Source organism: Ranitomeya imitator, chromosome 2 (genome assembly GCF_032444005.1).
Source record: "Ranitomeya imitator isolate aRanImi1 chromosome 2, aRanImi1.pri, whole genome shotgun sequence".
In the NCBI taxonomy this organism is placed as follows: Eukaryota; Metazoa; Chordata; class Amphibia; order Anura; family Dendrobatidae; genus Ranitomeya; species Ranitomeya imitator.
Genome location: NC_091283.1, coordinates 77,914,577 through 77,931,214, shown reverse-complemented (window position 1 = coordinate 77,931,214; position 16,638 = coordinate 77,914,577). Strand labels below are relative to the sequence as shown.

Genomic DNA, 16,638 nt, shown 5'->3' with positions numbered 1-16,638 from the left:
TTGATGGTAATAAGAAAAAAAAAGACTGAAAGAAAACAGAGCGGTGAGCTCTGAAGACTCATCCGGATGACAAGAACGCAGAGAAAAAAGGGGAGTGACCTTCCCTGATAGTAAAGTCTTTCTGGATCGAAAAAGGAGTCTACTGTAAGATCCCCAGGACCATTAAGGTCCCACAGATCTAAAGGTACGCGGTAGGGAAGAACTACAGGTGAAGGCTCCCTGCGAGAAAGACCATATTTCCAGTTTTGTCGAACTAAGACGGAAAAATACTAGCACCGCAAGTGAGAAAACCTGACATGGTCTCCCGGGATCACGGAGGCCCTTTCTGCTTCCAAAAGGACCTTAGACGTAGTGGAAGAGGGGTTATGGAAATTGGTACATTGGAAGAACCGAGCATGCACTGCGATGGTCTCTGATCTCGAGGTCAACCCATGAACTGGAGTACATTGGCGTTCAGCTTGGACGCCATCTGACCTACAACTGGAGTACTCCAGTGAAGGCAGATCCGAAGGAAGACTTCCGAGTGAAGTTCCCACTCACTTGAGGAGAAACCCTGACGGCTGAATATGTCAGCCGCCCAGTGTTCTACTCCAGGGATATGTACTGTTGAGATCACCGAATGATAGATCTCGGCCCATCAGAGAGTGCGAGGTACCTCGGCCATGGCGCTTGACTGTGGGTACCTGCTAGATGATTGGCGTATGGTACAGCCGTGGCATTATCCAATTGAAGACGGATGGTTGATCCATCTAAAGACAGTGGACCTGCTGTAGGATTAGCCATACCGTTCGGATGTCCAGGGAATGATCGGGAGAAGAAGACTGGCATCGGTGTTCCCTAATAACCATTGGACCAGGAGAAGGCTCTGGATGAGGATGGAGCTTAGAGACTAACTTAGAAAGCCTGATTCACTTGCTGAAAACGAGAGGAGCGAAAGATACTTCTTCCATTGTCGACTTTTTCCTCAGAACCCTCCTAGCGAATTGAATGAACCGAGGGAATGAGTGATCAAGTGCACAAGCTCCCTGTTGAAGGGTCACGACCTTGACTCGAGAGAGAATCAACATCCTTCTTGTGCAGGATCATCCTCAAAGAGGATCTGCTGGGCTGGGAATGAGGAAAAAACTTGTCTAAGTTTAGCTGCTAGCCCAAGTGAGAGGGTATTGCAAGTGATATAGACGACTCAGCGTAGTCCTTGAAAAGCGGCTAGAAAGTCGACCAAGTAGGGCACGACGACCATGCTTCTAGGATGCAAGAAGCACATGACCACCGCTATGACCCTTGCGACCACTCTGGTGCGGTAGCCAGGCCGAAGGGCAAGATCGTGACTTGAAAATGCTGTTCGCGAATGGAAAGGCGAAGAGATTATTGTAGAGGGGAAAAAATAGGCATGTGAGGGTAAGCATCCCGAATGTCGATGGCTGAGCGGAGGAACTCCATCTGAAAAAGGAGGACCCTGTGAAAGGTTGTTAGAAGTTTGAGGTCCAGGAATGATCTTACTTTTCGTTGCCTCCTTTTTGAAACCAAGATTCCTTAGATCTAGACTGTCCTGGACAACGCTTCCACTGCTGGATGGGTCTGTAGAAAAGACACGATCCCTTGTTAGTATCCCGCTCAGAAGATTTGATTTGAATCGAAGTAGTTAAGGTCTCTGACCAGACTATTGGTCAGGCAACTCATGTGGTGGAGAGCGCTGAACCCGAACCCACAAGACGGAACGCACCAGATTTGCTATCCGACCGTCTGTGGTATTTTAATTGATACATCGGGCGGAGATACTGGTAGGTATACCACAAGAAATTCTACCCGATTAGTCTGCCAAGTGGCAAAAAGTGGGGCTGCAACCAGCAGGTCTCTTGCCATCGTCGTGCAGAGTAGAAAATTAGGAACCCTCGATCCATCCTCCTCTTAACAGGGACGTGGAGAGGGATCGTCCTCTTTCTTGCATCATCCGCTAAATAGTGGTGATACAAAGGGGGGTGATCGGACGCCAAAAATATGTGCCTCTGTACATCCCCAGAGTTGAGGTCCCCGGGTGGACAGGGCAGGTTGTCTGGCGTTAGGCCTGGATGCAGAAGAGCATACATGGAGGCGACACTGCATGTGTTCGTGTGTTGAAGATGTGGGGGGGGGGAAATCGGTGCCTTTTAAAGGACCCGTTGCCCATAAAAAACAGACCAGGTATGGCAACCTACTTAGAGGCTTCTGTCCAGTGAATCACTCGTCAATTTGTTGATGGTATAAATAGGAGAGTCCCTCTTTTGCTGAAGCTCTGGCAATCCAAGGCAATATGCGATCCATATTCAGCGTTGTTCTCAACAAATCATAGGGGAGAGATCAGGAAGTGAAAACTTCCGTTTTCTAGACGCCTGTACGATTTCCTAGAACACTTGCGGCCCCTGCTAGCCGACGGCTCCCATGTAGGAGAGGGACCATGTATATCGGTCCTGCGAGCACTCCGAGCCACAGAGGGTTCACAGAGGGATTCCATCTCTTGTCAGAGAAACCATGGGTTGTGGTTAGGGGATGAGCGGCGGAAGGCTCCAGAGCTCAGTTAGGGTGACCAGCCTCGGATTGATGATGTGCTCTTGAGACCAGTAAATACTGGTCATGCGCCTTTAAGACTAGGGAATACTGGTCGTGTGCCTTTAAGACCAGGGAATACTGGTCATGTGCCTTTAAGAACCAGGACATACTTGTCATGTACCTTTAAAATCGAGGACATACTGGTCATGTGCCTTTAAAACCAGGGCATACTGGTCATGTGCCTTTAAGACCGGGACATACTGGTCATGTGCCTTTAAGACCAGGCCATACTGGTCATGTGCTTTTACGACCAGGGCATATTGGTCATGTGCCCTTAAGACCAGGTGATATTGGTCACGTGCCTTTAAGACCAGGGCATACTGGTCATGTTCCTTTAAAACCAGGGCATACTGGTCATGTGCCTTTAAGACCAGGGCATACTGGTAATGTTCCTTTAAAACCAGGGCATACTGGTCATGTGCCTTTAAGACCAGGGCCTACTGGTCACGTGCCCTTAAGACCAGGGCATACTGGTCATGTGCCTTTAAGACCAGGGAATATTGGTCACGTGCCCTTAAGACCAGGGCATACTGGTCATGTGCCTTTAAGACCAGGGCATACTGGTCATGTTCCTTTAAAACCAGGGCCTACTGGTCACGTGCCTTTGAGACCAGGAATACTAGTCACGTGCGTTTAAGACCAGGAATACTGGTAATGCGCCTTTAAGACCAGGAATACTGGTCATGTGCCTTTAAGACCGGGGCATTTTTCAAAGATTATGCCAGAGGTGAAGCCCCTTGAGGGGAACCAGGTACTCTGGGAAGAGTCGGGATCGGCGGCAGCGGAGGGCTCCTGAGCTCATTTGAACTAGGTACTCTGTGGAAGGTGACCGGCTCCTGGCTGGTCATGACTTAAAGAGCAGAGAATGCTGGTAATGTGCCCCTTTTTAAAAACTAGGGAACCTTTAAGACCAGGGGATGCTGGTCATGAGTTAAAGCCAGGGAAAGCTGGACATGTACCTATAAGGGGCATGTGTCTTTAAGGCCAGGGAATGCGGTCATGTACCCTTAAGACCTGTGCCTTTAAGACCAGAGGCTGCTGGACAACCAGAGATTGCAGGAGTTAAGTATTAAAAAAGAGGGAACGCTAGTCCCTTTATGCTGCCGGGGTGCGTGCGGGGGAGGGGTGCGGAGGGAGGATTCTCCTCACCGAGATTCTGAGCCCCCCGTCTGGAATAGCGCTGAGTGCAGCGCTGAGTACCGCCGGTGCGATGCAGCAGCCACTTCCGGATGAGCTCGTGTCCGGAAATGGCAGGAGGATGAAGATGGCCGCCGAGAATAGAGCTCTCGTCCTGAATGAGAGGCGCCTGAATAGGGGGGCGGAGCCTGAAGAGTTCCGGGTTGCGGCCTACACAAACCCGAAGCCGGGGGCTAAATTTTTGAAGCCAGCCGGCGCCGAACGAGGGAATAAACCGCCAGATGCGCAGAGCCCTCCAACCGCTCGAGTCCCAGCACTTACCCCAGTATGCAGCTTTGTTCAGCAGGTCAGAGGTAGAGAAAAGATCCTGTGCTGTTGCTGCTGTTTGGACGGTGCAGGGGTAAGAAAAGTCCTCAATCCATCGTTCCTTTAGCAGGGAGGTGGAGAGGAACCGTCCGCCTCCTTGTACCATCCGCTCTTAATAGTGGTGGTGCAGTGGGGGCTGCTCGGACGCCACGCTGAAAAGTGACTCTGTACAGCCGAGGGTAAAACCTGGTGGGCAGGGCTGAATGTCCGGCAATAGGCCTGGCTGCAGAAGAGGATACTGAAGGTGAAACTCCAGTGCTCGTCTGATAAGGGAGGGGGGAGATCGGTGCCCTTGAAGGGGCCCGTCGCCCCTAGAATCAGCTCAGGCAGTGGCTTCCCACGTCGCAGGAGAGGATACGGAGAGGTGAAACTCCCGTGCTCGCCTGTTGTTGGTTCGGGAGAGATCGGAACATGAAAGAATCCGTCGCTCCCTTCGTCCGTTGTAAAAGGTTAAAGTAAAAAGAGTTCTTTGGGTCTGAATAGCAGACCCGTCCGTGTGCCTCCTACGGACACTAAGCAAGAACTGGTTAGCTGGGGGCCAGCAGGAGGGTGTATACTGCAGGGGAGGAGAGAACTTTCTTTGTATTACTTAGTGTCAGCCTCCTGGTGGCAGCAGCATACACCCATGGTCTGTGTCCCCCAATGAGGCGAAGGAGAAAAGCATTTCCTAGAGCTTCTCTGCTCCGGAAGAGCTTTCTTTTTATCTTTAGCCTTGTCTAAGATCTCATCAAGGGCTGGCCCAAACATATAATGTCCCTGAAAAGGAATACCATACAGTTTGGACTTGGAGGTAATGTCACCTCCCCAGGATTTAAGCCATAGAGCTCTCCTAGCTGAATTGGAGAGAACTGCAGACCTAGCGGCTACCCGTACAGACTCAGCGGAAGCATCCGCAAGGAACCCTGTTGCCTTCTGAAGAAGTGGTAGAGAGTATAGTATCTCTTCCCTTGATGTCCTCTGAGAAAGGTGATTCTCTAAAGTACGTAGCCAGAGAAATAGGGATCTGGCAACATGTTGAGGCCACATTTGTTTTCAGTAGATTAGTGGATGTGTCCCAGGATTTCCTTAAGCTCTCGATTTTCTGATCCATAGGATCTTTGAGCTGAGAGGAATCCTCAAAGGGAAGAGCCACCTTTTTGGTTACCCTGGACACCTGTACATCTACTTTAGGTATTTCCCATAAAGAACAGTCCCCATCAAGAGGGAAACTATTCTTTAAGGCTAGGTTCACATTGCGTTAGTGCAATCCGTTTAGCGCTAGCGCTAGCGGATTGCGCTAACGCAATGTTTTCTAGGAGGCTGCGGTCGGGGTCGCGGTAACGTCCCCGCTCTCGCAGATCCCCGATCTGCGAGAGCGGGGAACGGACCGCGGGCGCGCCTCGGACGCTGCAAGCAGCGTCCGCGGCGCGCCAGGAATCACCGGCGCGTCGCTAGCGCGTGCCGAACATGGCACGCGCTAGTGAAGCGCGTTCCCATTAGCGTGAATGGGCGCGCTAACGGACGCGTTGCACGGCGTTAATTTCGCCGTGCAACGCTGTCCGTTTAACGCGGTCCCATAACGCAATGGGAACCCAGCCTAATTCTGACAGGACACTCAAACCTTTCTCAGGTAGGCCCCACTCATGAAGGACAAGATTTTCAATGTTTTCATGTATAGGGAACCCCTTCGGGGTCCTAGGCTTTAACCCCCCAATCATATCATCTTGAACGGAGTGGCTCGCTACCTCCTCCACCCCCATGGTGCCCCTCACCATGGAAATTAGCTCTTCCATATCTTCGGAAGAAAAAAGATATTTTTTATTATCTGATCTGGGGGTGAAAGTAGAAGCCTCATTCTCCCAAATGTCCTCCGAACCCGAGGTACGGATCTCGCCTGAGTCAGAATCCACAGAAGCCATCTTCCTTTTCTTAGGAGGAGGGGGCTGTGGTGTCGGGGCCTGGGAAAGGGCCGCCATAGAGGACTGGACCTCCTGTCTGATGAGGGTTCTGATGCTGTCCAGAAGAGAGGGCTGTTCATTACGCAGCACTTCATCCGTGCATGGTTGGCAGAGCTTTTTCTTATGAGTGGAGGGAGGCTTGGACGCACATACACCACACTTGTGGCTGGGCAGCTTATCCTTTTTAGGGGCAGGGACCTTGTCTCCCTAAAACGAGAGAGAAAGGTGAACTAAGTCACTTTATAATTAACTGGACAGCAAGGGACCTCATCCACTACTTACAGTAGGAGGGTGAACGCCGGGCTCTGCAGAAGCAGAGGGCAGGGGTTTGTCGCCATCCATATGATCAGTCAGTCACCAGTCACAGAGGGGACATGGACAAATGGGCCTTACCTGGAGGCTTTCCCCCGACCAGGAATAAATAGTATCGAGGTTGCCAGCGAGTTTAGTGCTTCTCCTTCTCCCAAGGGTCCATAGGGGGTGATGCAAGCAACGCCCGTCATGGCTGCCGCAGGATCAGAACGCAGGTCGGCACGCGCTCCAGCGCATAGGGACGAAACCGGAAGTTTGGGCGCGTCACTTCCGGTGCGTGCGCGCGGCCTCCGGCAGCAGCGAGGAGGGAGGAGAAAGCCGGGGAGCTACAGGAGGACCCCGCTGCACTTCACAGCCCTGCTTTACCCCCCGAGGAGGCGCAGGAAGAGCGGGATGGGGGTCCTAATTCAAGCAGAGGACGCGGAGATGGGAGCAGTCACAGGAGGAGGAGAGCGGAGCCCCCAACCTCGACTGCCCGGCACATGCAGGGAACAGCGCTCCCCATCGCTGGCCACGGCAGCACTCTCAGAAACCTCGTAATGCCCCATAGGGCATATGAAAAACACTGGTGGTCGCAGGAAGGGGAGGGGTATTTAACCTCTTTGTTTCCTGTCCCCTAATAGGGCGGGGAGACATCCTCCGATACTGCTATCGTGGAAGGTGACCGGAGAAAATCATAGTAAAAAGTTAGATGACCGTGATCCCTCACATTTGTTTTGCAGAACAAATTCTTGGCATCACTAACCTACAATGAAAATCCAATATTAATTTGTGTGTTCCCCAGTGTATGTATTGTACTTTATTATAGCACCGATTGGCAATAAATGTATGATCTACAAGGGAACCATTGGGACCACCACGATAAAGGGGTCCCGTGCCATTGTATGAATGAAGCAGTAGCGTGCATGCATGATGCTTTGTGCAAAAGTACTCTTAATATTTCATAATAAAAAGAAAATGCCAGCATATTATGGGGCAAAGCTGCATTAATTCACATTGGTAGCAAGCTTAGCTTTTTCCCTTCTTAGGGTTATGTGCCCACGTTCAGGATCTCATTCACTCTGCTGGTGCTGTAAAACACTGGGCAGTTTCTGCACTGGATTCTTTACAATAGGGGTGATAAAACAAGGGCCCTTCTGTAGATATGCTATTGCCTCAGTGTTTTAATATTATTAAATGAAAGGATCATTAGAAAACGACCTATTGTTGAAGTCCAATGTGTGTGTAAAAAAAAAAAACACAAACAAAAAAACACAAAACATTCATTTAAATATCAATATCTGTAAACAAAAACAAAAATTATAAAATGTTATGAGAAGGCTTCTAATTTTTACACTGGCCACTGGGGCTATTCTAGACTAGTAATTTATGCTCCTTCAGGAATCATTTTCACAAATCCAATTATTATCACAAAGTCAGAAAACACTGGATCGTCAGTCCATAATTGGTGAGGTCACACCGGACCCCACTACTTACTTCAAAGACCCGTGCACCTAGAAAAATGTTGTCCAAATATATATGGAACTGTACATGTAAGTGATTGCGGAGGAGGGTGATCACATGTGGAGAGTTTCCGGGAGCTGGGCACCTGTCACACAAGGCGGCTGCCCATTATACTACATAGCTGGCACCTGCAGCTAACAGCCGCAGACAAAGCCGAGCTCCATGCACTTACCAGTGATGCTGATAATTCAGCTGTATTCCTTTTCTAATAAACTGCAGAATAGTGGTATTAATATCACGGTCATATTCCTTTCGGCACACTTCTTTGCAGGTTTCATTCTTGTTAAATGTGAACTGAAATGGAAATGTAGAGTTACAGCCTGTACGAGGATTCAGCACACCGATAGAGAGATTCCTATTCCAATCTGAAGGACTTGCACATCGTGACGTTTGTACGTGAGCGGCCAACGATCCTTTACACAATAATTCACCTTTCTTACACCAATGTCGTAGGGAACAGAGTGCAAACCTTGTATGGGGATGATGCAATCCTTTCTCCAAAAAGCACTTGGCCAAGATTCTCAGAAGGATGTTTCTCATGCTCCTCCTTGCAGAAGTCAAAGCTGTAGAACACAAAAAAACATGATTATATATTTACATCTGAGCCATCATACAAATTATGAATAGAGCCATAAACTTCAGGTCTAATTCTTTAAAAAAATAATAAATAAAACCAAAAAAAACTCACATTATTATATATATATATATATATATATATATATATATATATATATATATATATATATATATACGGCTGTATCAAATGACTGGTAGATGTGCGTCCCCTCAGTTCCAACTGATGATGCATTCCTTGTATATGGAGAGAGGGTCTCGCGTGCACAGATCTCTCCATTTACTTCTGAGAATTCGAAAAAAATTTCCAAAGAAGCCAATAGAAAGGAATATGGAAAGAGGCACAAGGATTCCCATCTCTCCATTCACAGCAACCATGTCACCAGATGGAAAGGAGGATCGATCAAGGGACTTTCATGTATCACATTTACAGCTCTTCATGGAGTTAGGCTATAAATGTCTGTCAACGCAGCGCCTATATCCAGTTCATGACCAGATCATTTACACCTGGTCCTGACCAGGCAAACATGCGCTTTAAAAAAAAAAAAAAAAAAAAAAAACACAAATTACTTGTTGCTTAATGTTTAGGTATTTTTTTTCTTGCTGTTGATATTAAGAGAAAATGAAAGAAAATAAAAAACATGTTTATTTTTCAATTTTTCCAGGCTTTATGACAGCTAAAAATTTTTAAAATGTGTACCCCTTTCCATAGAAGTTTTTTAATATATTAGATTTTCTTATTAATGGTCCAATGAGGGAAACAATTTAGATTATACATATTTTCCTTAAATCATGTTTTTTTGTTTTCACGTATTATACACACACCGAGTCCTCCATAAGGTCTTATCAGACCTGTTCTGTAGCAATTGAACGCATCAATACACTCGTTTTTTTGTGAAGGATGCAAGCCCCGACTAAAGGTACCGTCACACTGAACGATATCGCTAGCGATCCGTGACGTTGCAGCGTCCTGGATAGCGATATCGTTGAGTTTGACAGGCAGCAGCGATCAGGATCCTGCTGTGCCATCGTTGGTCGGAGCAGAAAGTCCAGAACTTTATTTCGTCGCTGGACTCCCGCAGACATCGCTGAATCGGCGTGTGTGACGCCGATTCAGCGATGTCTTCACTGGTAACCAGGGTAAACATCGGGTTACTAAGCGCAGGGCCGCGCTTAGTAACCCGATGTTTACCCTGGTTACCAGCGTAAACCTAAAAAAAAAAAAACACTACATACTTAAATTCCGGTGTCTGTCCCCCGGCGCTGTGCTTCTCTGCAGTGCCGGCCGGAAAGCAGAGCACAGCGGTGACGTCACCGCTGTGCTTTCCGGCCGGCGCACACAGTCAGTGCAGAGAAGCACAGCGCCGGGGGACAGACACCGGAATGTAAGTATGTAGTGTTTGTTTTTTTTTACGTTTACTATGGTAACCAGGGTAAACATCAGGTTACTAAGTGCGGCCCTGCGCTTAGTAACCCGATGTTTACCCTGGTTACCAGGGGACTTCGCATAGTTGGTCGCTGGAGAGTTGTCTGTGTGACAGCTCTCCAGCGACGCTGCAGCGATCGGCATCGTTGTCTAGATCGCTGCAGCGTCGCTAAATGTGATGGTACCTTAAGCCAATGAACGGGTGCCTAAATGCAATGTGAAAGCACCATAACAAGGAGGGAGAGGGGGGGTACTAAAGTAGTTGAAAAAAAATACATACCATAAGATTCATCAAGGGACAGAAAAGACAGACTAACAAGAATTACTTACGCGTCATACTCATATGGTAGAACAGATTCCACGGAGTCCAGGCGGTTTACAAAAAGCTCAATTTGAGACTAAAATACAAAAGAAAAAACAATCATATAATTTATATACTAGAACAGCCAATGTAAAACAGAAAGCTGAAGACCACCCTTCATAAATACTCTGCTCTGACTGAGAATGGGCTCAACAGCTAGGAAGTGCATGTGCCCCTTTAATCCCTTCACGCCGTGGCCAGTTTCTAGATTTTCCTCTCCTTCTTCCAAGATCCGTCGCTTCACTTTGTAACTAACCTTACTCCAGCCAACAAGTACAATTGTAATTAAAAACTCGTCATTCCCGTTTAGGAGCCCGCTTGCATTCATTTACACTAGAGGCGGGTGGAGGAACACGTGTCTGTGGTTGCAGGAAGTGGATCACCATTTCTGCGTTTCCTGTGCCCATAAGGGATATAGCAGTCAGAACTGTTTTTTTCATATTGCACTTTAAACCTCTTCATGACCTTAACATTTTCAGCTTTTTGTCCCTTTTGTTCTTTTCTTTTACTTTAGGAGCCACATACACAAGCAAGGCTGTGGAGTCGGAGTCATGGAAATTGAGGAGTCGGAGGTTTGGCTTACTGACTCCACAGCCCTGTATACAAGCATGCTGGGTATTTGGACCTGATTTGGTATAACGCTTAGGCTACTTTCACACTAGCGTTTTCTGCAATCCGTCACAATGCGACGTTTTGCAGAAAAAACGCATCCTGCAAAAGTGCTTGCAGGATGCGTTTTTTCCCCATAGACTTGCATTGATGACGCATTTGCGTCGGATTGCCACACGTTTTTTTCTCCCGACGGTCTGCAAAAGCACGACGCATCCGTCGCTCGACGGATGCGTCGTGCTTTTGCAGACCGTCGGGAGAAAAAAACACTACATGTAACGTTTTTTTCTCCTGACGGACCGCTTTTTCCGACCGCGCATGCGTGGCCGGAACTCCGCCCCCACCTCCCCGCACCTTACAATGGGGCAGCGGATGCGCCGGAAAAATGCATCCGCTGCACCCATTGTGCAATGCAGCAAACGCTAGCGTCAGAATCTCTCCACGACGCATTGCGACGGGGAGATTCCAACGCTAGTGTGAAAGAAGCCTTAACCCTTATGTACTTTCTGTGTACTCAGGACCGTGTTCAGAGGAACTGATTGACTTGTCTACAGTAGCAAACTGTGGGTTTCAAGAGGTGAGGCCACCAGACGAACATTGAGGCTGCATTTATCAGACCTACTGTGAATACATCCGATCAGTGGTCCTGACCCCATACACCAGTGTTCCCCAACTCCAGGTCATGTTTTCAGGATTTCCTTAGTATTGAAGAGGTGATAATGCCATCACCTCCACGGGCAATAATTGCCATCACCTCCACGGGCAATAATTGCCATCACCTCCATGGGCAATTCTAAGGAAATCCTGAAAACGCCCTGTTGGTGGCTCTTGAGGACCGGAGTTGGGGAACACTACTGTACACTAAGGCCGGGTTCACATTGCGTTAACAGCAGCCCGTTCGACACATACGTGAACGGTCCACTGACACAAGTGCCGACATTCTCCATCGCGCTAGCGCAGTTACAGCATCTGCTAGCTCTATCTGCACTCGCAGTGACAGATCTGGAAACGCTGCAGCCCGCGTCTCAGGGTCTGTCACTCAATGACGGCACATCGCTAGCGCACGCCCATTGTGGGCGTGTGCTAGCAATGTGTCCGACATTGGAGTCTATGGCGGCGTTAGAGAACTATGTTACACCGCGTTATGCCACGGTGTAACGTAATCCGTCTAACGGACGCTATTAACGCAATGTGATCCCGGCCTAAGACACCCTCTTGTTAATTCTATCCCTGAGAGATACTGGAGGGCTCAAATAGTTTGGGCTTAGTTATACCTTTTGATATATCTGTTTGTCCATGCACTTCACACACTTTTTTTTTTGCGGTGTGATCTACTGTTTTAGATTCATCTAATTAAAAGTTACTTTTTTACTGGAATTGCTAATATTATCTGAGCCAAAATAAAGACAAGGCGAAAAATGAACAGAATATACTTCTTTGACACACGACAACCTGTCCGTGAGCAATCATCATTTAGGAGCCCTCACAACCACAATAAAACCGTATAGCCTCATCCTATATAGGAAGTGACCTCCAACCACAATAAAACCGTATAGCCTCATCCTATATAGAAAGTGACCTCCAACCACAATAAAACCGTATAGCCTCATCCTATATAGAAAGTGACCTCCAACCACAATAAAACCGTATAGCCTCATCCTATATAGGAAGTGACCTCCAACCACAATAAAACCGTATAGCCTCATCCTATATAGGAAGTGACCTCCAACCACAATAAAACCGTATAGCCTCATCCTATATAGAAAGTGACCTCCAACCACAATAAAACCGCATAGCATCATCCTATATAGAAAGTGACCTCCAACCACAATAAAACCGTATAGCCTCATCCTATATAGGAAGTGACCTCCAACCACAATAAAACCGTATAGCCTCATCCTATATAGAAAGTGACCTCCAACCACAATAAAACCGTATAGCCTCATCCTATATAGAAAGTGACCTCCAACCACAATAAAACCGTACAGCCTCATCCTATATAGGAAGTGACCTCACAACCACAATAAAACCGTATAGCCTCATCCTATATAGGAAGTGACCTCCAACCACAATAAAACCGTATAGCCTCATCCTATATAGAAAGTGACCTCCAACCACAATAAAACCGTATAGCCTCATCCTATATAGAAAGTGACCTCCAACCACAATAAAACCGTATAGCCTCATCCTATATAGGAAGTGACCTCCAACCACAATAAAACCGTATAGCCTCATCCTATATAGGAAGTGACCTCCAACCACAATAAAACCGTATAGCCTCATCCTATATAGAAAGTGACCTCCAACCACAATAAAACCGCATAGCATCATCCTATATAGAAAGTGACCTCCAACCACAATAAAACCGTATAGCCTCATCCTATATAGGAAGTGACCTCCAACCACAATAAAACCGTATAGCCTCATCCTATATAGAAAGTGACCTCCAACCACAATAAAACCGTATAGCCTCATCCTATATAGAAAGTGACCTCCAACCACAATAAAACCGTACAGCCTCATCCTATATAGGAAGTGACCTCACAACCACAATAAAACCGTATAGCCTCATCCTATATAGGAAGTGACCTCCAACCACAATAAAACCGTATAGCCTCATCCTATATAGAAAGTGACCTCCAACCACAATAAAACCGTATAGCCTCATCCTATATAGAAAGTGACCTCCAACCACAATAAAACCGTATAGCCTCATCCTATATAGGAAGTGACCTCCAACCACAATAAAACCGTATAGCCTCATCCTATATAGGAAGTGACCTCCAACCACAATAAAACCGTATAGCCTCATCCTATATAGAAAGTGACCTCCAACCACAATAAAACCGCATAGCATCATCCTATATAGAAAGTGACCTCCAACCACAATAAAACCGTATAGCCTCATCCTATATAGGAAGTGACCTCCAACCACAATAAAACCGTATAGCCTCATCCTATATAGAAAGTGACCTCCAACCACAATAAAACCGTATAGCCTCATCCTATATAGAAAGTGACCTCCAACCACAATAAAACCGTACAGCCTCATCCTATATAGGAAGTGACCTCACAACCACAATAAAACCGTATAGCCTCATCCTATATAGGAAGTGACCTCCAACCACAATAAAACCGTATAGCCTCATCCTATATAGGAAGTGACCTCCAACCACAATAAAACCGTATAGCCTCATCCTATATAGAAAGTGACCTCCAACCACAATAAAACCGTACAGCCTCATCCTATATAGGAAGTGACCTCCAACCACAATAAAACCGTATAGCCTCATCCTATATAGGAAGTGACCTCCAACCACAATAAAACCGTATAGCCTCATCCTATATAGAAAGTGACCTCCAACCACAATAAAACCGTATAGCCTCATCCTATATAGGAAGTGACCTCCAACCACAATAAAACCGTATAGCCTCATCCTATATAGGAAGTGACCTCCAACCACAATAAAACCGTATAGCCTCATCCTATATAGGAAGTGACCTCACAACCACAATAAAACCGTATAGCCTCATCCTATATAGGAAGTGACCTCCAACCACACTACGGATCAGATAACTGCCACGTGAGTCACGCCATCACCGCCCGGCCTACTCACGCACTTGTAAGTTACACTTTGGACTTTACCTCCCCAGTATAAGGACGTTCCTTCATAAGTCTGAGGAAGGGGGAGGGGGGGAGGGGAATTGCAGCATGGCAGAGTCTGACCTGATGTTAGGATCGCTTTTGGACATGCAAGTCAATGAGCACGTGGAAATCAGCGGACGGCACTCAGATGACATCCGAGTGCAGACCAATATTCATGGAGTGACACAAAGGAGGAGATGGAGAAAATTTCTTTTCCATCTTCTCCTCTGAGAACATTAGATCACAGTCTTATCAGAGGAAATTCTGCTGTGTGACCCCGCGGTTTTAGGAGACGGAAGGTTGGAGATCACCGTCCTACAGAGTCTGACACCCGCAGCACGGATTGGACGTCGTCAGATTGTAGGGACCCCTCCCCCCAACTAGTAATGTCCAGCTGACAACTTACACACAAACCTGGAGCAACTACAGGGATTGTTAGAGAAACCACCACACAGAATCGCTACAAGACAGAGCTTATCCTCTGCTGCATCCGAAGAGCTCAGCGCCACCGACTGTCCGCAGCCACCGCTGCTGCCGATCACGGTCACCGACTGTCCGCAGCCACCGCTGCTGCCGATCACGGCCACCGACTGTCCGCAGCCACCGCTGCTGCCGATCACGGCCACCGACTGTCCGCAGCCACCGCTGCTGCCGATCACGGCCATCGACTGTCCGCAGCCACCGCTGCTGCCGATCACGGCCACCGACTGTCCGCAGCCACCGATCACGGCCACCGACTGTCCGCAGCCACCGCTGCTGCCGATCACGGTCACCGACTGTCCGCAGCCACCGCTGCTGCCGATCACAGCCACCGACTGTCCGCAGCCACCGCTGCTGACGATCACGGCCACCGACTGTCCGCAGCCACCGCTGCTGACGATCACGGCCACCGACTGTCCGCAGCCACCGCTGCTGCCGATCACGGCCACCGACTGTCCGCTGCCACCGCTGCTGATGATCACGGCCACCGACTGTCCGCAGCCACCGATCACGGCCACCGACTGTCCGCAGCCACCGCTGCTGCCGATCACGGCCACCGACTGTCCGCAGCCACCGCTGCTGCCGGTCACGGCCACCGACTGTCCGCAGCCACCGCTGCTGCCGATCACGGCCACCGACTGTCCGCAGCCACCGCTGCTGCCGATCACGGCCACCGACTGTCCGCAGCCACCGCTGCTGCCGATCACGGCCACCGACTGTCCGCAGCCACCGCTGCTGCCGATCACGGCCACCGAGATGCACAATTACTATTACCAGGACAGGAACAGCTAAGGAAGATGGGAATGTGACAGCCGAACCGTCTGTGTCAGCGCCATAGTGGTCAATGGGAAAGAGCAGAAGAGGTAAGTCACGGGCTCCAGGCCGCCAGCCCCGCACTCACCTTGCAGCTCTCCGTCTCTTTATCTTTCTCACAGAAACTCACAGGCGCCAGACCCGGAAGATAGAAAGCGGAGCCCCATCCCGTGCACAGGAGAAGCACCAGCGCCGCCGGGACCCGGAGCCTCCGCCCTGACTGCGCCGCCATCCTGCTACCGGCCGGCCCGAGAACACGAACACTAGGAAAATGATGATGATGGCGTTACCCCGTGACGCCGCTGCTAGGTGTTCGGCTCTACGTGTGTTACGTCATGACGTACCGTGCGCGTACACGTTCTGCAGCTGAGGGCGCCCCCTGCCGCCGCGGTGTAGACAGTGCAGCGGTGCGTTACCGCAGGGCAGGAGAGACCGATTCCTGGTCCCCTCTGTGGTGGTCGGAAATTCACACAGCCAGGGATGATAGGAGCTGCAGTGCTGGCATGGTGGGGAGAGGACAACATGGAGACTACAGGGAGCGCAGCCAGGGATGATAGGAGCTGCAGTGCTGGCATGGTGGGGAGAGGACAACATGGAGACTACAGGGAGCGCAGCCAGGGATGATAGGAGCTGCACTGCTGGCATGGTGGGGAGAGGACAACATGGAGACTACAGGGAGCGCAGCCAGGGATGATAGGAGCTGCACTGCTGGCATGGTGGGGAGAGGACAACATGGAGACTACAGGGAGCGCAGCCAGGGATGATAGGAGCTGCACTGCTGGCATGGTGGGGAGAGGACAACATGGAGACTACAGGGAGCGCAGCCAGGGATGATAGGAGCTGCACTGCTGGCATGGTGGGAAGGAGACAACATGGAGACTACAGGGAG

General features: G+C 49.0%; 1 protein-coding gene across 1 annotated transcript in view; it reads right to left on the bottom strand.

The window, feature by feature from the left end:
* LOC138661963 (transmembrane 9 superfamily member 2-like) overlaps window positions 1-16,104 on the bottom strand; it is a 79,001-nt gene extending 62,897 nt beyond the window's left edge. Inside the window, exons 1-4 of the mRNA XM_069747008.1 lie at window positions 15,838-16,104; window positions 10,171-10,238; window positions 8,311-8,404; window positions 8,014-8,135 (exon numbers count right to left, since the gene is read on the bottom strand). Coding sequence (XP_069603109.1) covers window positions 8,014-8,135; window positions 8,311-8,404; window positions 10,171-10,238; window positions 15,838-15,981 — 428 coding nt within the window. The 5' untranslated portion in view covers window positions 15,982-16,104. The remainder of the gene's footprint in view (window positions 1-8,013; window positions 8,136-8,310; window positions 8,405-10,170; window positions 10,239-15,837) is intronic.
* Between the last annotated feature and the right edge of the window lie 534 nt (window positions 16,105-16,638).